Genomic DNA, 21,715 nt, shown 5'->3' on the forward strand with positions numbered 1-21,715 from the left:
CCTCGCCATTTTCCACTCCACCAATTTTCGTGCCATCTGTAAACTTACTGAGCATACCTCCTGCATTCATATCTAAATCATTAATGTACATTAGAAACAGCAAAGGACCCAGCGCCGATCCCTGCGGTAAACCACTGGACACCGGCTTCCAGTCACAAAAACCACCTTCGACCATCACACTCTGCCTCCTGCCACTGAGCCAATTGTGATACAAAGTGCCAACTTGCCCTAATCCTCTGTAATCAGGCTGACATCAATAATCCTTTACTGAACATCGTTGTGTAAACTTCCACACACAGTCCTCGTCTGTGATTTCTCAGTGACTGGAGAGAGTCCGCTCCAGCGGAACTGAACTTATTTCTCTGCAGCCTGAAACACAGGGTTGAGTATACATTAATATACATAACAGGTTAATATTCTGAACAAGACGTATTCATACAGCAGAGCTATGTAGGTGAGTTATCTTTGTTTTTAAAAAGCAGAATAACAGAGTCTGAAGATATACGATGTCCCAATATGTGCTCCCAGCCTGTGCCCAGACTGCAGAGCGAAATAAATTATAATTTATAAAGCGCCTTTCACCACCTCAGGGCTTTGCAAATCGCTTTACTGCCAATTAAGTACTTTTCAAAGTGTAGTCGCTGTTGTAATGTAAGTCACATGGCAGCCAATTTGCGCACAGCAAACTCCCACAAACAGCAATGCGATAATGTCCAGAGAATCTGTTTTAGTGATGTTGATTGAGGGATGAATATTGGTCAGGACAAGAAGTTAAACCGAGGGCACGGTCCGCCTGTCACAGTTGGACGTCACACATCCCATGGCCACGACCGGAAAAAGATCAGGGGACGGGAGCTCCCTGAAGGGGAAAAATTACACCCATGGCACACACATGAATGGAGAAAGCGATCGAGTGGATTGTATTCGTGTGTTTGGACGACAGCACTCGTATTAATGTACAGCTTAAACATTCATTCACACACACGGGGAAGTAATGGATTGATGGAGGGAGGACCATTGAAGTGATGAGATTATAAATGGGCTCAAATGCAATTCAATGAGTTTCTGGAGAGAGAGAGAAGGGTGCAGATATGATGATATATGTGAATAAGGTGGGCAGGTTGGGTTACGATCTGTCAAAATTTTGATTGCCTAAATTCCTGGTTGAAGCCTCACTCCAGGGTCCCTGTGCACAATCTGTGCTGACACATCAGTGCAGTACAGGAGGAGTGCTGCAGTGTCAGATACCAACCTTTGGATGGGGTATGAAGAGAATGCCTGAAATGCCTGTGCTGGTGGATGAAAAATATCCGATGGCACATTTGGAAGAAGAGCAGCGAGTTCTCCATGTGGACTGGACCAAACTCTACACTCAAAGAACACCACCAATGCAAGATAAACAGGTGATATTTCCCATTGCAGTTCGTGGGATCTTGCTGTGTGTTTCGCAGCGATCTGATCAGCTGCTGTGAAAATGCGGCTTCTCGCTATCAGTTGGTCAGTGGGGAGGGAGAGGAAGCAATACATTAAACACACCTACAAGCACAGTCACCCCTTGAACACAGGTACACTCACCGGATCTCCTGGAGGCAAGTGTGAGTCTGGATCAGGTACTGAAGTGCATTAACCGACTGGTCTGTGAGCAAATTGTTGGACAGGCTCAGCTTCGTCAATGATGTGTTTGTAATTGGAATCACGGTGAGTTCCTTTGTGCAGGTATCTGTGATCCCGTTACCCTCCAATCTGCACGGATCAGAATTAATCAAGTAAAATATCAGGAGAGCACGCTGTATAAAACAGATGGTGGCAGAGAATGTCAGTAAGGTGGAATCAGAATGAGACACACTTGCAGTTTGCGATCTCCCACTCACACACAATGTTACTCACTCCAGCGTTTGTATTGGGCAGTCCTGCTGACCCAGTACAGCAGTCAACAATTTGAGTCCCTGGTCTCCGAGCTTGGTAATATTCAGCTTTAAGCATGCCAATGACCGGTTGTGACTGAGGACGGAAGTGAGTTGATCAACGACTGCACCTCGAATCAGATTATCACAGAGTCTGGTGAGGTAAAAGACCAGCGTTAACAGTCACTGTATAAGTACATTTCTCTACACACAGGGATACATAGACACTTTAACTTACTCCAGGGTCTGTATTTGACAATGCGGCCTGCTCAGTGCCACACACAGGTCTTTCACTCCAGTGTCTCCCAGTCTAGTCTTATTCAGGTAGAGCTCTATCAGTGACGAGTTGCCCTCGAAACCCATTGCAAGATGCTGGGCTTGTGTGTGGAAGATAGCATTAGAGCACAGGCTGGGAAGAACAGAGTGAAGTGGGGAGTATGTTAAAATTGGAACAGTAGCTTCATATGGACACAACACACACAAACACCTCTCGACACACATACACACAGCCACACAGACAATATGCACACTGTATCACTTACTCCAATGTCTGTATTCTACAGTCCGTCCTCATCAATGTATCTTTCAGCAGTCTCACTTCTTCATCGGTGAGGTTATTACCCCTAAGATTTAATGCAAACATAAAGAGTCTCAGAGAGCAGCACTGGATGGCGTCATTTAAACCACAGGACAGTTGAGGTATAGCTTCATAGATCAACAATTAATTTCTATTGTATTTAAACAACAAATATTAAGATGCAAACGATATGATGAAATCTATGCATGACGCAGATGTATTTATAATTGTGCATTAGTGCGGGCACAGAGAGACCAACAGGTCAAGTGGGGAAGAAAGGAACTGTAATGGAAGATCAAACAACGAAGAAGAAGCAAGTTCAGGGGGCATTTTTATGCAGATTACCCAGCCAGAAGCGTCTTTACCATTTGACATTATGTTTTTTCCCACTCCCCTTTTTTGAACAGGAGTGTAACATTTGCTATCCTCACGTCCTCTAGCACCACTCGCATATGGAAGGCGATTGGAAGCCTGTGGCCAGAGCCTCCACAATTTTCAAAACTGGGAGTGCATCCCACAACGTGTAAACTGGGAATCAGTCTCACAGTTTGTAAACTTGAATCAGTCTCACAAACTGTAAACAAGGAAATAGTCTCACAAACTGTAAACTTGAATCAGCCTCAAAAAATGTAAACTAGGAATCAGTCTCACAGTTTGTAAAATTGAATCAGTCTCAGAAACTTTAAACTGGAATCATTCTCACAAACTGTAAACTGGAATCAGTCTCACAAACTGTAAACTGGAATTAGTCTCACAAACTGTAAACTGGAATCAGTCTCACAAACTGCAAACTGGAATCAGTCTCACAAACTGTAAACTGGAATCAGTCTCACAAATTGTAAACTGGAATCAGTCTCACAAACTGTAAACTGGAATCAGTCTCACAAACTGTAAACTGGAATCAGTCTCACAAACTGTAAACTGGGAATCAGTCTCACAAACTGTAAACTTGAATCAGCCTCAAAAAATGTAAACTAGGAATCAGTCTCACAGTTTGTAAAATTGAATCAGTCTCAGAAACTTTAAACTGGAATCATTCTCACTAACTGTAAACTGGAATCAGTCTCACAAACTGTAAACTGGAATTAGTCTCACAAACTGTAAACTGGAATCAGTCTCACAAACTGCAAACTGGAATCAGTCTCACAAACTGTAAACTGGAATCAGTCTCACAAATTGTAAACTGGAATCAGTCTCACAAACTGTAAACTGGAATCAGTCTCACAAACTGTAAACTGGAATCAGTCTCACAAACTGTAAACTGGGAATCAGTCTCACAAACTATAAACTGGAATCAGTCTCACAAACTGTAAACTGGAATCAGTCTCACAAACTGTAAACTGGGAATCAGTCTCACAAACTATAAACTGGAATCAGTCTCACAAACTGTAAACTGGAATCAGTCTCACAAACTGTAAACTGGAATCAGTCTCACAAACCGTAAACTGGAATCAGTCTCTCAAACTGTAAACTGGAATCAGTCTCACAAACCGTAAACTGGAATCAGTCTCACAAACTGTAAACTGGAATCAGTCTCACAAACTGTAAACTGGATTCAGTCTCACAAACTGTAAACTGGAATCAGTCTCACAAACTATAAACTGGAATCAGTCTCACAAACTGTAAACTGGAATCAGTCTCACAAACTGTAAACTGGAATCAGTCTCACAAACTGTAAACTGGGAATCAGTCTCACAAACTGTAAACTGGGAATCAGTCTCACAAACTGTAAACTGGAATCAGTCTCACAAACTGTAAACTGGGAATCAGTCTCACAAACTGTAAACTGGAATCAGTCTCACAAACTGTAAACTGGAATCAGTCTCACAAACCGTAAACTGGAATCAGTCTCACAAACTGTAAACTGGAATCAGTCTCACAAACTCTAAACTGGAATCAGTCTCAGAAACAGTAAACTGGAATCAGTCTCACAAACTGTAAACTGGAATCAGTCTCACAAACTGTAAACTGGAATCAGTCTCACAAACCGTAAACTGGAATCAGTCTCACAAACTGTAAACTGGAATCAGTCTCACAAACTGTAAACTGGAATCAGTCTCACAAATTGTAAACTGGAATCAGTCTCACAAACTGTAAACTGGAATCAGTCTCACAAACTGTAAACTGGAATCAGTCTCACAAACTGTAAACTGGGAATCAGTCTCACAAACTGTAAACTGGGAATCAGTCTCACAAACTGTAAACTGGAATCAGTCTCACAAACTGTAAACTGGAATCAGTCTCACAAACTGTAAACTGGAATCAGTCTCACAAAGTGTAAACTGGGAATCAGTCTCACAAACTGTAAACTGGAATCAGTCTCACAAACTGTAAACTGGAATCAGTCTCACAAACTGTAAACTGGAATCAGTCTCACAAACTGTAAACTGGAATCAGTCTCACAAACTGTAAATTGGAATCAGTCGCACAAACTGTAAACTGGAATCAGTCTCACAAAATGTAAACTGGAATCAGTCTCACAAACTGTAAACTGGAATCAGTCTCACAAACTGTAAACTGGAATCAGTCTCACAAAATGTAAACTGGAATCAGTCTCACAAACTGTAAACTGGAATCAGTCTCACAAACTGCAAACTGGAATCAGTCTCACAAACTGTAAACTGGAATCAGACTCACAAACTGTAAACTGGAATCAGTCTCACAAACTGTAAACTGGAATCAGTCTCACAAACTGTAAACTGGAATCAGTCTCACAAACTGTAAACTGGAATCAGTCTCACAAACTGTAAACTGGAATCAGTCTCACAAACTGTAAACTGGGAATCAGTCTAACAAACTGTAAACTGGAATCAGTCTCACAAACTGTAAACTGGAATCAGTCTCACAAACTGTAAACTGGAATCAGTCTCACAAACTGTAAACTGGGAATCACTCTCACAAAGTGTAAACTGGAATCAGTCTCACAAACTGTAAACTGGAATCAGTCTCACAAACTGTAAACTGGAATCAGTCTCACAAAGTGTAAACTGGCAATCAGTCTCACAAACTGTAAACTGGAATCAGTCTCACAAACTGTAAACTGGAATCAGTCTCACAAACTGTAAACTGGAATCAGTCTCACAAAGTGTAAACTGGAATCAGTCTCACAAACTGTAAACTGGAATCAGTCTCACAAACTGTAAACTGGAATCAGTCTCACAAACTGTAAACTGGGAATAGTCTCACAACTGTAAACTGGAATCAGTCTCACAAACTGTAAACTGGAATCAGTCTCACAAACTGTAAACTGGAATCAGTCTCACAAACTGTAAACTGGGAATCAGTCTCACAAACTGTAAACTGGAGTCACTCTCACAAACTGTAAACTGGAATCAGTCTCACAAAATGTAAACTGGGAATCAGTCTCACAAACTGTAAACTGGGAATCAGTCTCACAAACTGTAAACTGGAATCAGTCTCACAAACTGTAAACTGGAATCAGACTCACAAACTGTAAACTGGAATCAGTCTCACAATCTGTAAACTGGGAATCAGTCTCACAAACTGTAAACTGGAATCAGTCTCACAAACTGTAAACTGGGAATCAGTCTCACAAACTGTAAACTGGGAATCAGTCTCTCAAACTGTAAACTGGAATCAGTCTCACAAACTGTAAACTGGGAATCAGTCTCACAAACTGTAAACTGGGAATCAGTCTCACAAACTGTAAACTGGAATCAGTCTCACAAACTGTAAACTGGGAATCAGTCTCACAAACTGTAAACAGGGAATCAGTCTCACAAACTGTAAACTGGAATCAGTCTCACAAACTGTAAACTGTAATCAGTCTCACAAACTGTAAATTGGGAATCAGTCTCACAAACTGTAAACTGGAATCAGTCTCACAAACTGTAAACTGGGAATCAGTCTCACAAACTGTAAACTGGGAATCAGTCTCACAAACAGTAACTGGGAATCAGTCTCACAAACTGTAAACTGGGAATCAGTCTCACAAACTGTAAACTGGGAATCAGTCTCACAAACTGTAAACTGGAATCAGTCTCACAAACTGTAAACTGGAATCAGCCTCACAAACTGTAAACTGGAATCAGTCTCACAAACTGTAAACTGGAATCAGTCTCACAAACTGTAAACTGGAATCAGTCTCACAAACTGTAAACTGGCAATCAGTCTCACAAACTGTAAACTGGAATCAGTCTCACAAACTGTAAACTGGAATCAGACTCACAAACTGTAAACTGGGAATCAGTCTCACAAACTATAAACTGGAATCAGTCTCACAAACTGTAAACTGGAATCAGTCTCACAAACTGTAAACTGGAATCAGTCTCACAAACTGTAAACTGGAATCAGTCTCACAAACTGTAAACTGGAATCAGTCTAACAAACTGTAAACTGGGAATCAGTCTCACAAACTGTATACTGGAATCAGTCTCACAAACTTTAAACTGGAATCAGTCTCACCAACTGTAAACTGGAATGAGTCTCACAAACTGTAAACTGGAATCAGTCTCACAAACTGTAAACTGGAATCAGTCTCACAAACTGTAAACTGGGAATCAGTCTCACAAACTGTAAACTGGAATCAATCTCACAAACTGTAAACTGGAATCAGTCTCACAAACTGTAAACTGGAATCAGTCTCACAAACTGTAAACTGGAATCAGTCTCACAAGCTGTAAACTGGAATCAGTCTCACAAACAGTAAACTGGAATCAGTCTCACAAACTGCAAACTGGAATCAGTCTCACAAACTGTAAACTGGAATCAGTCTCACAAACTGTAAACTGGAATCAGTCTCACAAACTGTAAACTGGAATCAGTCTCACAAACTGTAAACTGGAATCAGTCTCACAAACTGTAAACTGGAATCAGTCTCACAAACTGTAAACTGGGAATCAGTCTCACAAACTGTAAACTGGAATCAGTCTCACAAACTGTAAACTGGAATCAGTCTCACAAACTGTAAACTGGAATCAGTCTCACAAACTGTAAACTGGAATCAGTCTCACAAACTGTAAACTGGAATCAGTCTCACAAACTGTAAACTGGAATCAGTCTCAAAAACTGTAAACTGGGAATCAGTCTCACAAACTGTAAACTGGAATCCGTCTCACAAACTGTAAACTGGAATCAGTCTCACAAACTGTAAACTGGAATCAGTCTCACAAACTGTAAACTGGAATCAGTCTCACAAAGTGTAAACTGGAATCAGTCTCAAAAACTGTAAACTGGAATCAGTCTCACAAACTGTAAACTGGAATCAGTCTCACAAACTGTAAACTGGAATCAGTCTCACAAACTGTAAACTGGAATCAGTCTCACAAACTGTAAACTGGAATCAGTCTCACAAACTGTAAACTGGAATCAGTCTCACAAACTGTCAACTGCAATCAGTCTCACAAACTGTAAACTGGAATCAGTCTCACAATCTGTAAACTGGGAATCAGTCTCACAAACTGTAAACTGGAATCAGTCTCACAAACTGTAAACTGGGAATCAATCTCAAAAACTGTCAAATGGGAATCAGTCTCACAAACTGTAAACTGGAATCAGTCTCACAAACTGTAAACTGGGAATCAGTCTCACAAACTGTAAACTGGGAATCAGCCTCTCAAACTGTAAACTGGGAATCAGTCTCACAAATTGTAAACTGGAATCATTCTCACAAACTGTAAACTGGGAATCAGTCTCACAAACTGTAAACAGGGAATCAGTCTCACAAACTGTAAACTGGAATCAGTCTCACAAACGGTAAACAGTAATCAGTCTCACAAACTGTAAACTGGAATCAGTCTCACAAATTGTAAACTGGGAATCAGTCTCACAAAATGTAAACTGGAATCAGTCTCACAAACTGTAAACTGGGAATCAGTCTCACAAACTGTAAACTGGAATCAGTCTCACAAACTGTAAACTGGAATCAGTCTCACAAACTGTAAACTGGAATCAGTCTCACAAACTGTAAACTGGAATCAGTCTCACAAACTGTAAACTGGGAATCAGTCTCACAAACTGTAACTGGGAATCAGTCTCACAAACTGTAAACTGGGAATCAGTCTCACAAACTGTAAACTGGGAATCATTCTCACAAACTGTAAACTGGAATCAGTCTCACAAACTGTAAACTGGAATCAGTCTCACAAACTGTAAACTGGAATCAGTCTCACAAACTGTAAACTGGAATCAGTCTCACAAACTGTATACTGGAATCAGTCTCACAAACTGCAAACTGGAATCAGTCTCACAAACTGTAAACTGGAATCAGACTCACAAACTGCAAACTGGGAATCAGTCTCACAAACTGTAAACTGGGAATCAGTCTCACAAACTGTAAACTGGGAATCAGTCTCACAAACTGTAAACTGGAATCAGTCTCACAAACTGTAAACTGGGAATCAGTCTCACAAACTGTAAACTGGAATCAGTCTCACAAACTGTAAACTGGAATCAGTCTCACAAACCGTAAACTGGAATCAGTCTCACAAACTGTAAACTGGAATCAGTCTCACAAACTCTAAACTGGAATCAGTCTCAGAAACAGTAAACTGGAATCAGTCTCACAAACTGTAAACTGGAATCAGTCTCACAAACTGTAAACTGGAATCAGTCTCACAAACCGTAAACTGGAATCAGTCTCACAAACTGTAAACTGGAATCAGTCTCACAAACTGTAAACTGGAATCAGTCTCACAAATTGTAAACTGGAATCAGTCTCACAAACTGTAAACTGGAATCAGTCTCACAAACTGTAAACTGGAATCAGTCTCACAAACTGTAAACTGGGAATCAGTCTCACAAACTGTAAACTGGGAATCAGTCTCACAAACTGTAAACTGGAATCAGTCTCACAAACTGTAAACTGGAATCAGTCTCACAAACTGTAAACTGGAATCAGTCTCACAAAGTGTAAACTGGGAATCAGTCTCACAAACTGTAAACTGGAATCAGTCTCACAAACTGTAAACTGGAATCAGTCTCACAAACTGTAAACTGGAATCAGTCTCACAAACTGTAAACTGGAATCAGTCTCACAAACTGTAAATTGGAATCAGTCGCACAAACTGTAAACTGGAATCAGTCTCACAAAATGTAAACTGGAATCAGTCTCACAAACTGTAAACTGGAATCAGTCTCACAAACTGTAAACTGGAATCAGTCTCACAAAATGTAAACTGGAATCAGTCTCACAAACTGTAAACTGGAATCAGTCTCACAAACTGCAAACTGGAATCAGTCTCACAAACTGTAAACTGGAATCAGACTCACAAACTGTAAACTGGAATCAGTCTCACAAACTGTAAACTGGAATCAGTCTCACAAACTGTAAACTGGAATCAGTCTCACAAACTGTAAACTGGAATCAGTCTCACAAACTGTAAACTGGAATCAGTCTCATAAACTGTAAACTGGGAATCAGTCTAACAAACTGTAAACTGGAATCAGTCTCACAAACTGTAAACTGGAATCAGTCTCACAAACTGTAAACTGGAATCAGTCTCACAAACTGTAAACTGGGAATCACTCTCACAAAGTGTAAACTGGAATCAGTCTCACAAACTGTAAACTGGAATCAGTCTCACAAACTGTAAACTGGAATCAGTCTCACAAAGTGTAAACTGGCAATCAGTCTCACAAACTGTAAACTGGAATCAGTCTCACAAACTGTAAACTGGAATCAGTCTCACAAACTGTAAACTGGAATCAGTCTCACAAAGTGTAAACTGGAATCAGTCTCACAAACTGTAAACTGGAATCAGTCTCACAAACTGTAAACTGGAATCAGTCTCACAAACTGTAAACTGGGAATAGTCTCACAACTGTAAACTGGAATCAGTCTCACAAACTGTAAACTGGAATCAGTCTCACAAACTGTAAACTGGAATCAGTCTCACAAACTGTAAACTGGGAATCAGTCTCACAAACTGTAAACTGGAGTCACTCTCACAAACTGTAAACTGGAATCAGTCTCACAAAATGTAAACTGGGAATCAGTCTCACAAACTGTAAACTGGGAATCAGTCTCACAAACTGTAAACTGGAATCAGTCTCACAAACTGTAAACTGGAATCAGACTCACAAACTGTAAACTGGAATCAGTCTCACAATCTGTAAACTGGGAATCAGTCTCACAAACTGTAAACTGGAATCAGTCTCACAAACTGTAAACTGGGAATCAGTCTCACAAACTGTAAACTGGGAATCAGTCTCTCAAACTGTAAACTGGAATCAGTCTCACAAACTGTAAACTGGGAATCAGTCTCACAAACTGTAAACTGGGAATCAGTCTCACAAACTGTAAACTGGAATCAGTCTCACAAACTGTAAACTGGGAATCAGTCTCACAAACTGTAAACAGGGAATCAGTCTCACAAACTGTAAACTGGAATCAGTCTCACAAACTGTAAACTGTAATCAGTCTCACAAACTGTAAATTGGGAATCAGTCTCACAAACTGTAAACTGGAATCAGTCTCACAAACTGTAAACTGGGAATCAGTCTCACAAACTGTAAACTGGGAATCAGTCTCACAAACAGTAACTGGGAATCAGTCTCACAAACTGTAAACTGGGAATCAGTCTCACAAACTGTAAACTGGGAATCAGTCTCACAAACTGTAAACTGGAATCAGTCTCACAAACTGTAAACTGGAATCAGCCTCACAAACTGTAAACTGGAATCAGTCTCACAAACTGTAAACTGGAATCAGTCTCACAAACTGTAAACTGGAATCAGTCTCACAAACTGTAAACTGGCAATCAGTCTCACAAACTGTAAACTGGAATCAGTCTCACAAACTGTAAACTGGAATCAGACTCACAAACTGTAAACTGGGAATCAGTCTCACAAACTATAAACTGGAATCAGTCTCACAAACTGTAAACTGGAATCAGTCTCACAAACTGTAAACTGGAATCAGTCTCACAAACTGTAAACTGGAATCAGTCTCACAAACTGTAAACTGGAATCAGTCTAACAAACTGTAAACTGGGAATCAGTCTCACAAACTGTATACTGGAATCAGTCTCACAAACTTTAAACTGGAATCAGTCTCACCAACTGTAAACTGGAATGAGTCTCACAAACTGTAAACTGGAATCAGTTTCACAAACTGTAAACTGGAATCAGTCTCACAAACTGTAAACTGGGAATCAGTCTCACAAACTGTAAACTGGAATCAATCTCACAAACTGTAAACTGGAATCAGTCTCACAAACTGTAAACTGGAATCAGTCTCACAAACTGTAAACTGGAATCAGTCTCACAAGCTGTAAACTGGAATCAGTCTCACAAACAGTAAACTGGAATCAGTCTCACAAACTGCAAACTGGAATCAGTCTCACAAACTGTAAACTGGAATCAGTCTCACAAACTGTAAACTGGAATCAGTCTCACAAACTGTAAACTGGAATCAGTCTCACAAACTGTAAACTGGAATCAGTCTCACAAACTGTAAACTGGAATCAGTCTCACAAACTGTAAACTGGGAATCAGTCTCACAAACTGTAAACTGGAATCAGTCTCACAAACTGTAAACTGGAATCAGTCTCACAAACTGTAAACTGGAATCAGTCTCACAAACTGTAAACTGGAATCAGTCTCACAAACTGTAAACTGGAATCAGTCTCACAAACTGTAAACTGGAATCAGTCTCAAAAACTGTAAACTGGGAATCAGTCTCACAAACTGTAAACTGGAATCCGTCTCACAAACTGTAAACTGGAATCAGTCTCACAAACTGTAAACTGGAATCAGTCTCACAAACTGTAAAATGGAATCAGTCTCACAAAGTGTAAACTGGAATCAGTCTCAAAAACTGTAAACTGGAATCAGTCTCACAAACTGTAAACTGGAATCAGTCTCACAAACTGTAAACTGGAATCAATCTCACAAACTGTAAACTGGAATCAGTCTCACAAACTGTAAACTGGAATCAGTCTCACAAACTGTCAACTGCAATCAGTCTCACAAACTGTAAACTGGAATCAGTCTCACAATCTGTAAACTGGGAATCAGTCTCACAAACTGTAAACTGGAATCAGTCTCACAAACTGTAAACTGGGAATCAATCTCAAAAACTGTCAAATGGGAATCAGTCTCACAAACTGTAAACTGGAATCAGTCTCACAAACTGTAAACTGGGAATCAGTCTCACAAACTGTAAACTGGGAATCAGCCTCTCAAACTGTAAACTGGGAATCAGTCTCACAAATTGTAAACTGGAATCATTCTCACAAACTGTAAACTGGGAATCAGTCTCACAAACTGTAAACAGGGAATCAGTCTCACAAACTGTAAACTGGAATCAGTCTCACAAACGGTAAACAGTAATCAGTCTCACAAACTGTAAACTGGAATCAGTCTCACAAATTGTAAACTGGGAATCAGTCTCACAAAATGTAAACTGGAATCAGTCTCACAAACTGTAAACTGGGAATCAGTCTCACAAACTGTAAACTGGAATCAGTCTCACAAACTGTAAACTGGAATCAGTCTCACAAACTGTAAACTGGAATCAGTCTCACAAACTGTAAACTGGAATCAGTCTCACAAACTGTAAACTGGGAATCAGTCTCACAAACTGTAACTGGGAATCAGTCTCACAAACTGTAAACTGGGAATCAGTCTCACAAACTGTAAACTGGGAATCATTCTCACAAACTGTAAACTGGAATCAGTCTCACAAACTGTAAACTGGAATCAGTCTCACAAACTGTAAACTGGAATCAGTCTCACAAACTGTAAACTGGAATCAGTCTCACAAACTGTATACTGGAATCAGTCTCACAAACTGCAAACTGGAATCAGTCTCACAAACTGTAAACTGGAATCAGACTCACAAACTGCAAACTGGGAATCAGTCTCACAAACTATAAACTGGAATCAGTCTCACAAACTGTAAACTGGAATCAGTCTCACAAACTGTAAACTGAAATCAGTCTCACAAACTGTAAACTGGAATCAGTCTCACAAACTGTAAACTGAAATCAGTCTCACAAACTGTAAACTGGAATCAGTCTCACAAACTGTAAACTGGAATCACTCTCACAAACTGTAAACTGGAATCAGTCTCACAAACTGTAAACTGGAATCAGTCTCACAAACTGTAAACTGGAATCAGTCTCACAAACTGTAAACTGGGAATCAGTCTCACAAACTGTAAACTGGAATCAGTCTCACAAACTGTAAACTGGAATCAGTCTCACCAACTGTAAACTGGAATGAGTCTCACAAACTGTAAACTGGAATCAGTCTCACAAACTGTAAACTGGAATCAGTCTCACAAACTCTAAACTGGAATCAGTCTCACAAACTGTAAACTGGAATCAGTCTCACAAACTGTAAACTGGTATCAGTCTCACAAACTGTAAACTGGGAATCAGTCTCACAAACTGTAAACGGGGAATCAGTCTCACAAACTGTAAACTGGAATCAGTCTCACAAACTGTAAACTGGAATCAGTCTCACAAAGTGTAAACTGGAATCAGTCTCACAAACTGTAAACTGGAATCAATCTCACAAACTGTAAACTGGAATCAGTCTCACAAACTGTAAACTGGAATCAGTCTCACAAACTGTAAACTGGAATCAGTCTCACAAACTGTAAACTGGGAATCAGTCTCACAAACTGTAAACTGGAATCAGTCTCACAAACTGTAAACTGGGAATCAGTCTCACAAACTGTAAACTGGAATCAGTCTCACAAAGTGTAAACTGGAATCAGTCTCACAAACTGTAAACTGGAATCAGTCTCACAAACTGTAAACTGGAATCAGTCTCACAAACTGTAAACTGGAATCAGTCTCACAAACTGTAAACTGGGATCAGTCTCACAAACTGTAAACTGGAATCAGTCTCACAAACTGTAAACTGGGAATCAGTCTCACAAACTGTAAACTGGAATCAGTCTCACAAACTGTAAACTGGGAATCAGTCTCACAAACTGTAAACTGGAATCAGTCTCACAAACTGTAAACTGGGAGTCAGTCTCACAAACTGTAAACTGGAATCAGTCTCACAAACTGTAAACTGAAATCAGTCTCACAAACTGTAAACTGGAATCAGTCTCACAAACTGTAAACTGGAATCAGTCTCACAAACTGTAAACTGGAATCAGTCTCACAAAGTGTCAACTGGAATCAGTCTCACAAACTGTAAACTGGAATCAGTCTCACAAACTGTAAACTGGAATCAGTCTCACAAACTGTAAACTGGAATCAGTCTCACAAACTGTAAACTGGGATCAGTCTCACAACCTGTAAACTGGAATCAGTCTCACAAACTGTAAACTGGAATCAGTCTCACAAACTGTAAACTGGAATCAGTCTCACAAACTGTAAACTGGGAATCAGTCTCACAAACTGTAAACTGGATTCAGTCTCACAAACTGTAAACTGGGAATCAGTCTCACAAACTGTAAACTGGAATCAGTCTCACAAACTGTAAACTGGGAATCAGTCTCACAAACTGTAAACTGGAATCAGTCTCACAAACTGTAAACTGGAATCAGTCTCACAAACTGTAAACTGGAATCAGTCTCACAAAGTGTAAACTGGAATCAGTCTCACAAACTGTAAACTGGAATCAGTCTCACAAACTGTAAACTGGAATCAGTCTCACAAACTGTAAACTGGGAATGAGTCTCACAAACTGTAAACTGGAATCAGTCTCACAAACTGTAAGCTGGGAATCAGTCTCACAAACTCTAAACTGGGAATCAGGCTCACAAACTGTAAACTGGAATCAGTCTCACAAACTGTAAACTGGAATCAGTCTCACAAACTGTAAACTGGGAGTCAGTCTCACAAACTGTAAACTGTAATCAGTCTCACAAACTGTAAACTGAAATCAGTCTCACAAACTGTAAACTGGAATCAGTCTCACAAACTGTAAACTGGAATCAGTCTCACAAACTGTAAACTGGAATCAGTCTCACAAACTGTAAACTGGAATCAGTCTCACAAACTGTAAACTGGGAATCAGTCTCACAAACTGTAAACTGGAATCAGTCTCACAAACTGTAAACTGGAATCAGTCTCACAAACTGTAAACTGGAATCAGTCTCACAAACTGTAAACTGGAATCAGTCTCACAAACTGTAAACTGGAATCAGTATCACAAACTGTAAATTGGCAATCAGTCTCACAAACTGTAAACTGGAATCAGTCTCACAAACTGTAAACTGGAATCAGTCTCACAAACTGTAAACTGGAATCAGTCTCACAAACTGTAAACTGGAATCAGTCTCACAAACTGTAAACTGGGAATCAGTCTCAAAAATGTAAACAAGGAATCAGTCTCACAAACTGGAAACTGGAATCAGTCTCACAAACTGTAAACTGGAATCAGTCTCACAAACTGTAAACTGGAATCAGTCTCACAAACTGTAAACTGGAATCAGTCTCACAAACTGTAAACTGGAATCAGTCCCACAAACTGTAAACTGGAATCAGTCTCACAAACTGTAAACTGGAATCAGTCTCACAAACTGTAAACTGGAATCAGTCTCACAAACTGTAAACTGGAATCAGTCTCACAAACTGTAAACTGGGAATCAGTCTCACAAACTGTCAACTGGAATCAGTCTCACAAAATGTAAACTGGAATCAGTCTCACAAACTGTAAACTGGAATCAGTCTCACAAACTGTAAACTGGAATCAGCCTCACAAACTGTAAACTGGGAATCAGTCTCACAAACTGTAAATTGGGAATCAGTCTCACAAACTGTAAACTGGAATCAGCCTCACAAACTGTAAACTGGAATCAGTCTCACAAACTGTAAACTGGGAATCAGTCTCACAAACTGTAAACTGGAATCAGTCTCACAAACTGTAAACTGGAATCAGTCTCACAAACTGTAATCTGGAATCAGTCTCACAAACTGTAAACTGGAATCAGTCTCACAAACTGTAAACTGGAATCAGTCTCACAAAATGTAAACTGGGAATCAGTCTCACAAACTGTAAACTGGAATCAGTCTCACAAACTTTAAACTGGAATCAGTCTCACAAAATGTAAACTGGGAATCAGTCTCACAAACTGTAAACTGGGAATCAGTCTCACAAACTGTAAACTGGAATCAGTCTCACAAACTGTAAACTGGAATCAGTCTCACAAACTGTAAACTGGAATCAGTCTCACAAACTGTAAACTGGAATCTGTCTCACAAACTGTAAACTGGAATCAGTCTCACAAACTGTAAACTGGAATCAGTCTCACAAACTGTAAACTGGAATCAGTCTCACAAACTGTAAACTGGGAATCAGTCTCACAAACTGTAAACTGGGAATCAGTCTCACAAACTGTAAACTGGAATCAGTCTCACAAACTGTAAACTGGGAATCAGTCTCACAAACTGTAAACTGGGAATCAGTCTCACAAACTGTAAACTGGAATCAGCCTCACAAACTCTAAACTGGAATCAGTCTCACAAACTGTAAACTGGGAATCATTCTCACAAACTGTAAACTGGAATCAGTCTCACAAACTGTAAACTGGAATCAGTCTCACAAACTGTAAAGTGGGAATCAGTCTCACAAACTATAAACTGGAATCAGTCTCACAAACTGTAAACTGGAATCAGTCTCACAAACTGTAAACTGGAATCAGTCTCACAAACTGTAAACTGGGAATCAGTCTCACAAACTGTAAACTGGAATCAGTCTCACAAACTGTAAACTGTAATCAGTCTCACAAACTGTAAACTGGGAATCAGTCTCACAAACTGTAAACTGGAATCAGTCTCACAAACTGTAAACTGGAATCAGTCTCACAAACTGTAAACTGGAATCAGTCTCACATACTGTAAACTGGAATCAGTCTCACAAACTGTAAACTGGGAATCAGTCTCACAAACTATAAACTGGAATAAGTCTCACAAACTGTAAACTGGAATCAGTCTCACAAACTGTAAACTGGAATCAGTCTCACAAAGTGTAAACTGGGAATCAGTCTCACAAAGTGTAAACTGGGAATCAGTCTCACAAACTGTAAACTGGAATCAGTCTCACAAACTGTAGACTGGGAATCAGTCCCACAAACTATAAACAGGAATCAGTCTCACAAACTGTAAACTGGAATCAGTCTCACAAACTGTAAACTGGAATTAGTCTCACAAACTGTAAACTGGAATCAGTCTCACAAACTGTAAACGGGAATCAGTCTCACAAACTGTAAACTGGAATCAGTCTCACAAACTGTAAGCTGGAATCAGTCTCACAAACTGTAAACTGGAATCAGTCTCACAAACTGTAAACTGGAATCAGTCTCACAAACTGTAAACTGGAATTAGTCTCACAAACTGTAAACTGGAATCAGTCTCACAAACTGTAAACTGGAATCAGTCTCACAAAGTGTAAACTGGAATCAGTCTCACAAACTGTAAACTGGAATCAGTCTCACAAACTGTAAACTGGGATCAGTCTCACCAACTGTAAACTGGAATCAGTCTCACAAACTGTAAACTGGAATCAGTCTCACAAACTGTAAACTGGAATCAGTCTCACAAACTGTAAACTGGGAATCAGTCTCACAAACTGTAAACTGGAATCAGTCTCACAAACTGTAAACTGGGAATCAGTCTCACAAACTGTAAACTGGAATCAGTCTCACAAACTGTAAACTGGGAGTCAGTCTCACAAACTGTAAACTGGAATCAGTCTCACAAACTGTAAACTGAAATCAGTCTCACAAACTGTAAACTGGAATCAGTCTCACAAACTGTAAACTGGAATCAGTCTCACAAACTGTAAACTGGAATCAGTCTCACAAAGTGTAAACTGGAATCAGTCTCACAAACTGTAAACTGGAATCAGTCTCACAAACTGTAAACTGGAATCAGTCTCACAAACTGGAAACTGGAATCAGTCTCACAAACTGTAAACTGGGATCAGTCTCACAAACTGTAAACTGGAATCAGTCTCACAAACTGTAAACTGGATTCAGTCTCACAAACTGTAAACGGGAATCAGTCTCACAAACTGTAAACTGGGAATCAGTCTCACAAACTGTAAACTGGAATCAGTCTCAAAAACTGTAAACGGGAATCAGTCTCACAAACTGTAAACTGGAATCAGTCTCACAAACTGTAAACTGGAATCAGTCTCACAAACTGTAAACTGAAATAAGTCTCACAAACTGTAAACTGGAATCAGTCTCACAAACTGTAAACTGAAATCAGTCTCACAAACTGTAAACTGGAATCAGTCTCACAAACTGTAAACTGGAATCAGTCTCACAAACTGTAAACTGGGAATCAGTCTCACAAACTGTAAACTGGAATCAGTCTCACAAACTGTAAACTGGAATCAGTCTCACAAACTGTAAACTGGAATCAGTCTCACAAACTGTAAACTGGAATCAGTCTCACAAACTGTAAACTGGAATCAGTATCACAAACTGTAAATTGGCAATCAGTCTCACAAACTGTAAACTGGAATCAGTCTCACAAACTGTAAACTGGAATCAGTCTCACAAACTGTAAACTGGAATCAGTCTCACAAACTGTAAACTGGAATCAGTCTCACAAATTGTAAACTGGAATCAGTCTCACAAACTGTAAACAAGGAATCAGTCTCACAAACTGGAAACTGGAATCAGTCTCACAAACTGTAAACTGGAATCAGTCTCACAAACTGTAAACTGGAATCAGTCTCACAAACTGTAAACTGGAATCAGTCTCACAAACTGTAAACTGGAATCAGTCCCACAAACTGTAAACTGGAATCAGTCTCACAAACTGTAAACTGGAATCAGTCTCACAAACTGTAAACTGGAATCAGTCTCACAAACTGTAAACTGGAATCAGTCTCACAAACTGTAAACTGGGAATCAGTCTCACAAACTGTCAACTGGAATCAGTCTCACAAACTGTAAACTGGAATCAGTCTCACAAACTGTAAACTGGAATCAGTCTCACAAACTGTAAACTGGAATCAGCCTCACAAACTGTAAACTGGGAATCAGTCTCACAAACTGTAAATTGGGAATCAGTCTCACAAACTGTAAACTGGAATCAGCCTCACAAACTGTAAACTGGAATCAGTCTCACAAACTGTAAACTGGGAATCAGTCTCACAAACTGTAAACTGGAATCAGTCTCACAAACTGTAAACTGGAATCAGTCTCACAAACTGTAAACTGGGAATCAGTCTCACAAAATGTAAACTGGGAATCAGTCTCACAAACTGTAAACTGGAATCAGTCTCACAAACTTTAAACTGGAATCAGTCTCACAAACTGTAAACTGGGAATCAGTCTCACAAACTGTAAACTGGGAATCAGTCTCACAAACTGTAAACTGGAATCAGTCTCACAAACTGTAAACTGGAATCAGTCTCACAAACTGTAAACTGGAATCAGTCTCACAAACTGTAAACTGGAATCTGTCTCACAAACTGTAAACTGGAATCAGTCTCACAAACTGTAAACTGGAATCAGTCTCACAAACTGTAAACTGGAATCAGTCTCACAAACTGTAAACTGGAATCAGTCTCACAAACTGTAAACTGGGAATCAGTCTCACAAACTGTAAACTGGGAATCAGTCTCACAAACTGTAAACTGGAATCAGTCTCACAAACTGTAAACTGGGAATCAGTCTCACAAACTGTAAACTGGGAATCAGTCTCACAAACTGTAAACTGGAATCAGCCTCACAAACTCTAAACTGGAATCAGTCTCACAAACTGTAAACTGGGAATCAGTCTCACAAACTGTAAACTGGAATCAGTCTCACAAACTGTAAACTGGAATCAGTCTCACAAACTGTAAAGTGGGAATCAGTCTCACAAACTATAAACTGGAATCAGTCTCACAAACTGTAAACTGGAATCAGTCTCACAAACTGTAAACTGGAATCAGTCTCACAAACTGTAAACTGGGAATCAGTCTCACAAACTGTAAACTGGAATCAGTCTCACAAACTGTAAACTGTAATCAGTCTCACAAACTGTAAACTGGGAATCAGTCTCACAAACTGTAAACTGGAATCAGTCTCACAAACTGTAAACTGGAATCAGTCTCACAAACTGTAAACTGGAATCAGTCTCACATACTGTAAACTGGAATCAGTCTCACAAACTGTAAACTGGGAATCAGTCTCACAAACTATAAACTGGAATAAGTCTCACAAACTGTAAACTGGAATCAGTCTCACAAACTGTAAACTGGAATCAGTCTCACAAAGTGTAAACTGGGAATCAGTCTCACAAAGTGTAAACTGGGAATCAGTCTCACAAACTGTAAACTGGAATCAGTCTCACAAACTGTAGACTGGGAATCAGTCCCACAAACTATAAACTGGAATCAGTCTCACAAACTGTAAACTGGAATCAGTCTCACAAACTGTAAACTGGAATTAGTCTCACAAACTGTAAACTGGAATCAGTCTCACAAACTGTAAACGGGAATCAGTCTCACAAACTGTAAACTGGAATCAGTCTCACAAACTGTAAACTGGAATCAGTCTCACAAACTGTAAACTGGAATCAGTCTCACAAACTGTAAACTGGAATCAGTCTCACAAACTGTAAACTGGAATTAGTCTCACAAACTGTAAACTGGAATCAGTCTCACAAACTGTAAACTGGAATCAGTCTCACAACTTTAAACTGGAATCAGTCTCACAAACTGTAAACTGGAATCAGTCTCACAAACTGTAAACTGGAATCAGTCTCACAAACTGTAAACTGGAATCAGTCTCACAAACTGTAAACTGGGAATCAGTCTCACAAACTGTAAACTGGAATCAGTCTCACAAACTGTAAACTGGAATCAGTCTCACAAACTGTAAACTGGAATCAGTCTCACAAACTGTAAACTGGGAATCAGTCTCAAAAACTGTAAACTGGAATCAGTCTCACAAACTGTAAACTGGAATCAGTCTCACAAACTGTAAACTGGAATCAGTCTCACAAACTGTAAACTGGAATCAGTCTCACAAACTGTAAACTGGAATCAGTCTCACAGCCTGTAAACTGGAATCAGTCTCACAAACTGTAAACTGGAATTAGTCTCACAAACTGTAAACTGGAATCAGTCTCACAAACTGTAAACTGGAATCAGTCTCACAAACTGTAAACTTGAATCAGTCTCACAAACTGTAAACTGTGAATCAGTCTCACAAACTGTAAACTGGAATCAGTCTCACAAATTGTAAACTGGAATCAGTCTCACAAACTGTAAACTGGAATCAGTCTCACAAACTGTAAACTGGAATCAGTCTCACAAACTGTAAACTGGAATCAGTCTCACAAACTGTAAACTGGAATCA

General features: G+C 39.6%; 1 protein-coding gene across 1 annotated transcript in view; it reads right to left on the bottom strand.

The window, feature by feature from the left end:
* Positions 1–242: 242 nt before the first annotated feature.
* LOC147092535 (NACHT, LRR and PYD domains-containing protein 6-like) overlaps positions 243–21,715 on the bottom strand; it is a 121,618-nt gene continuing 100,145 nt past the window's right edge. The window contains 5 exon segments of the mRNA XM_085975601.1: positions 243–369; positions 1,576–1,743; positions 1,888–2,058; positions 2,143–2,313; positions 2,447–2,554. Coding sequence (XP_085831727.1) covers positions 243–369; positions 1,576–1,743; positions 1,888–2,058; positions 2,143–2,313; positions 2,447–2,554 — 745 coding nt within the window.

Source organism: Somniosus microcephalus, unplaced genomic scaffold (assembly GCF_052327205.1).
Source record: "Somniosus microcephalus isolate GS21.2 unplaced genomic scaffold, FLI_Smic_1.0 unresolved_chr2, whole genome shotgun sequence".
Classification (NCBI taxonomy): domain Eukaryota; kingdom Metazoa; phylum Chordata; class Chondrichthyes; order Squaliformes; family Somniosidae; genus Somniosus; species Somniosus microcephalus.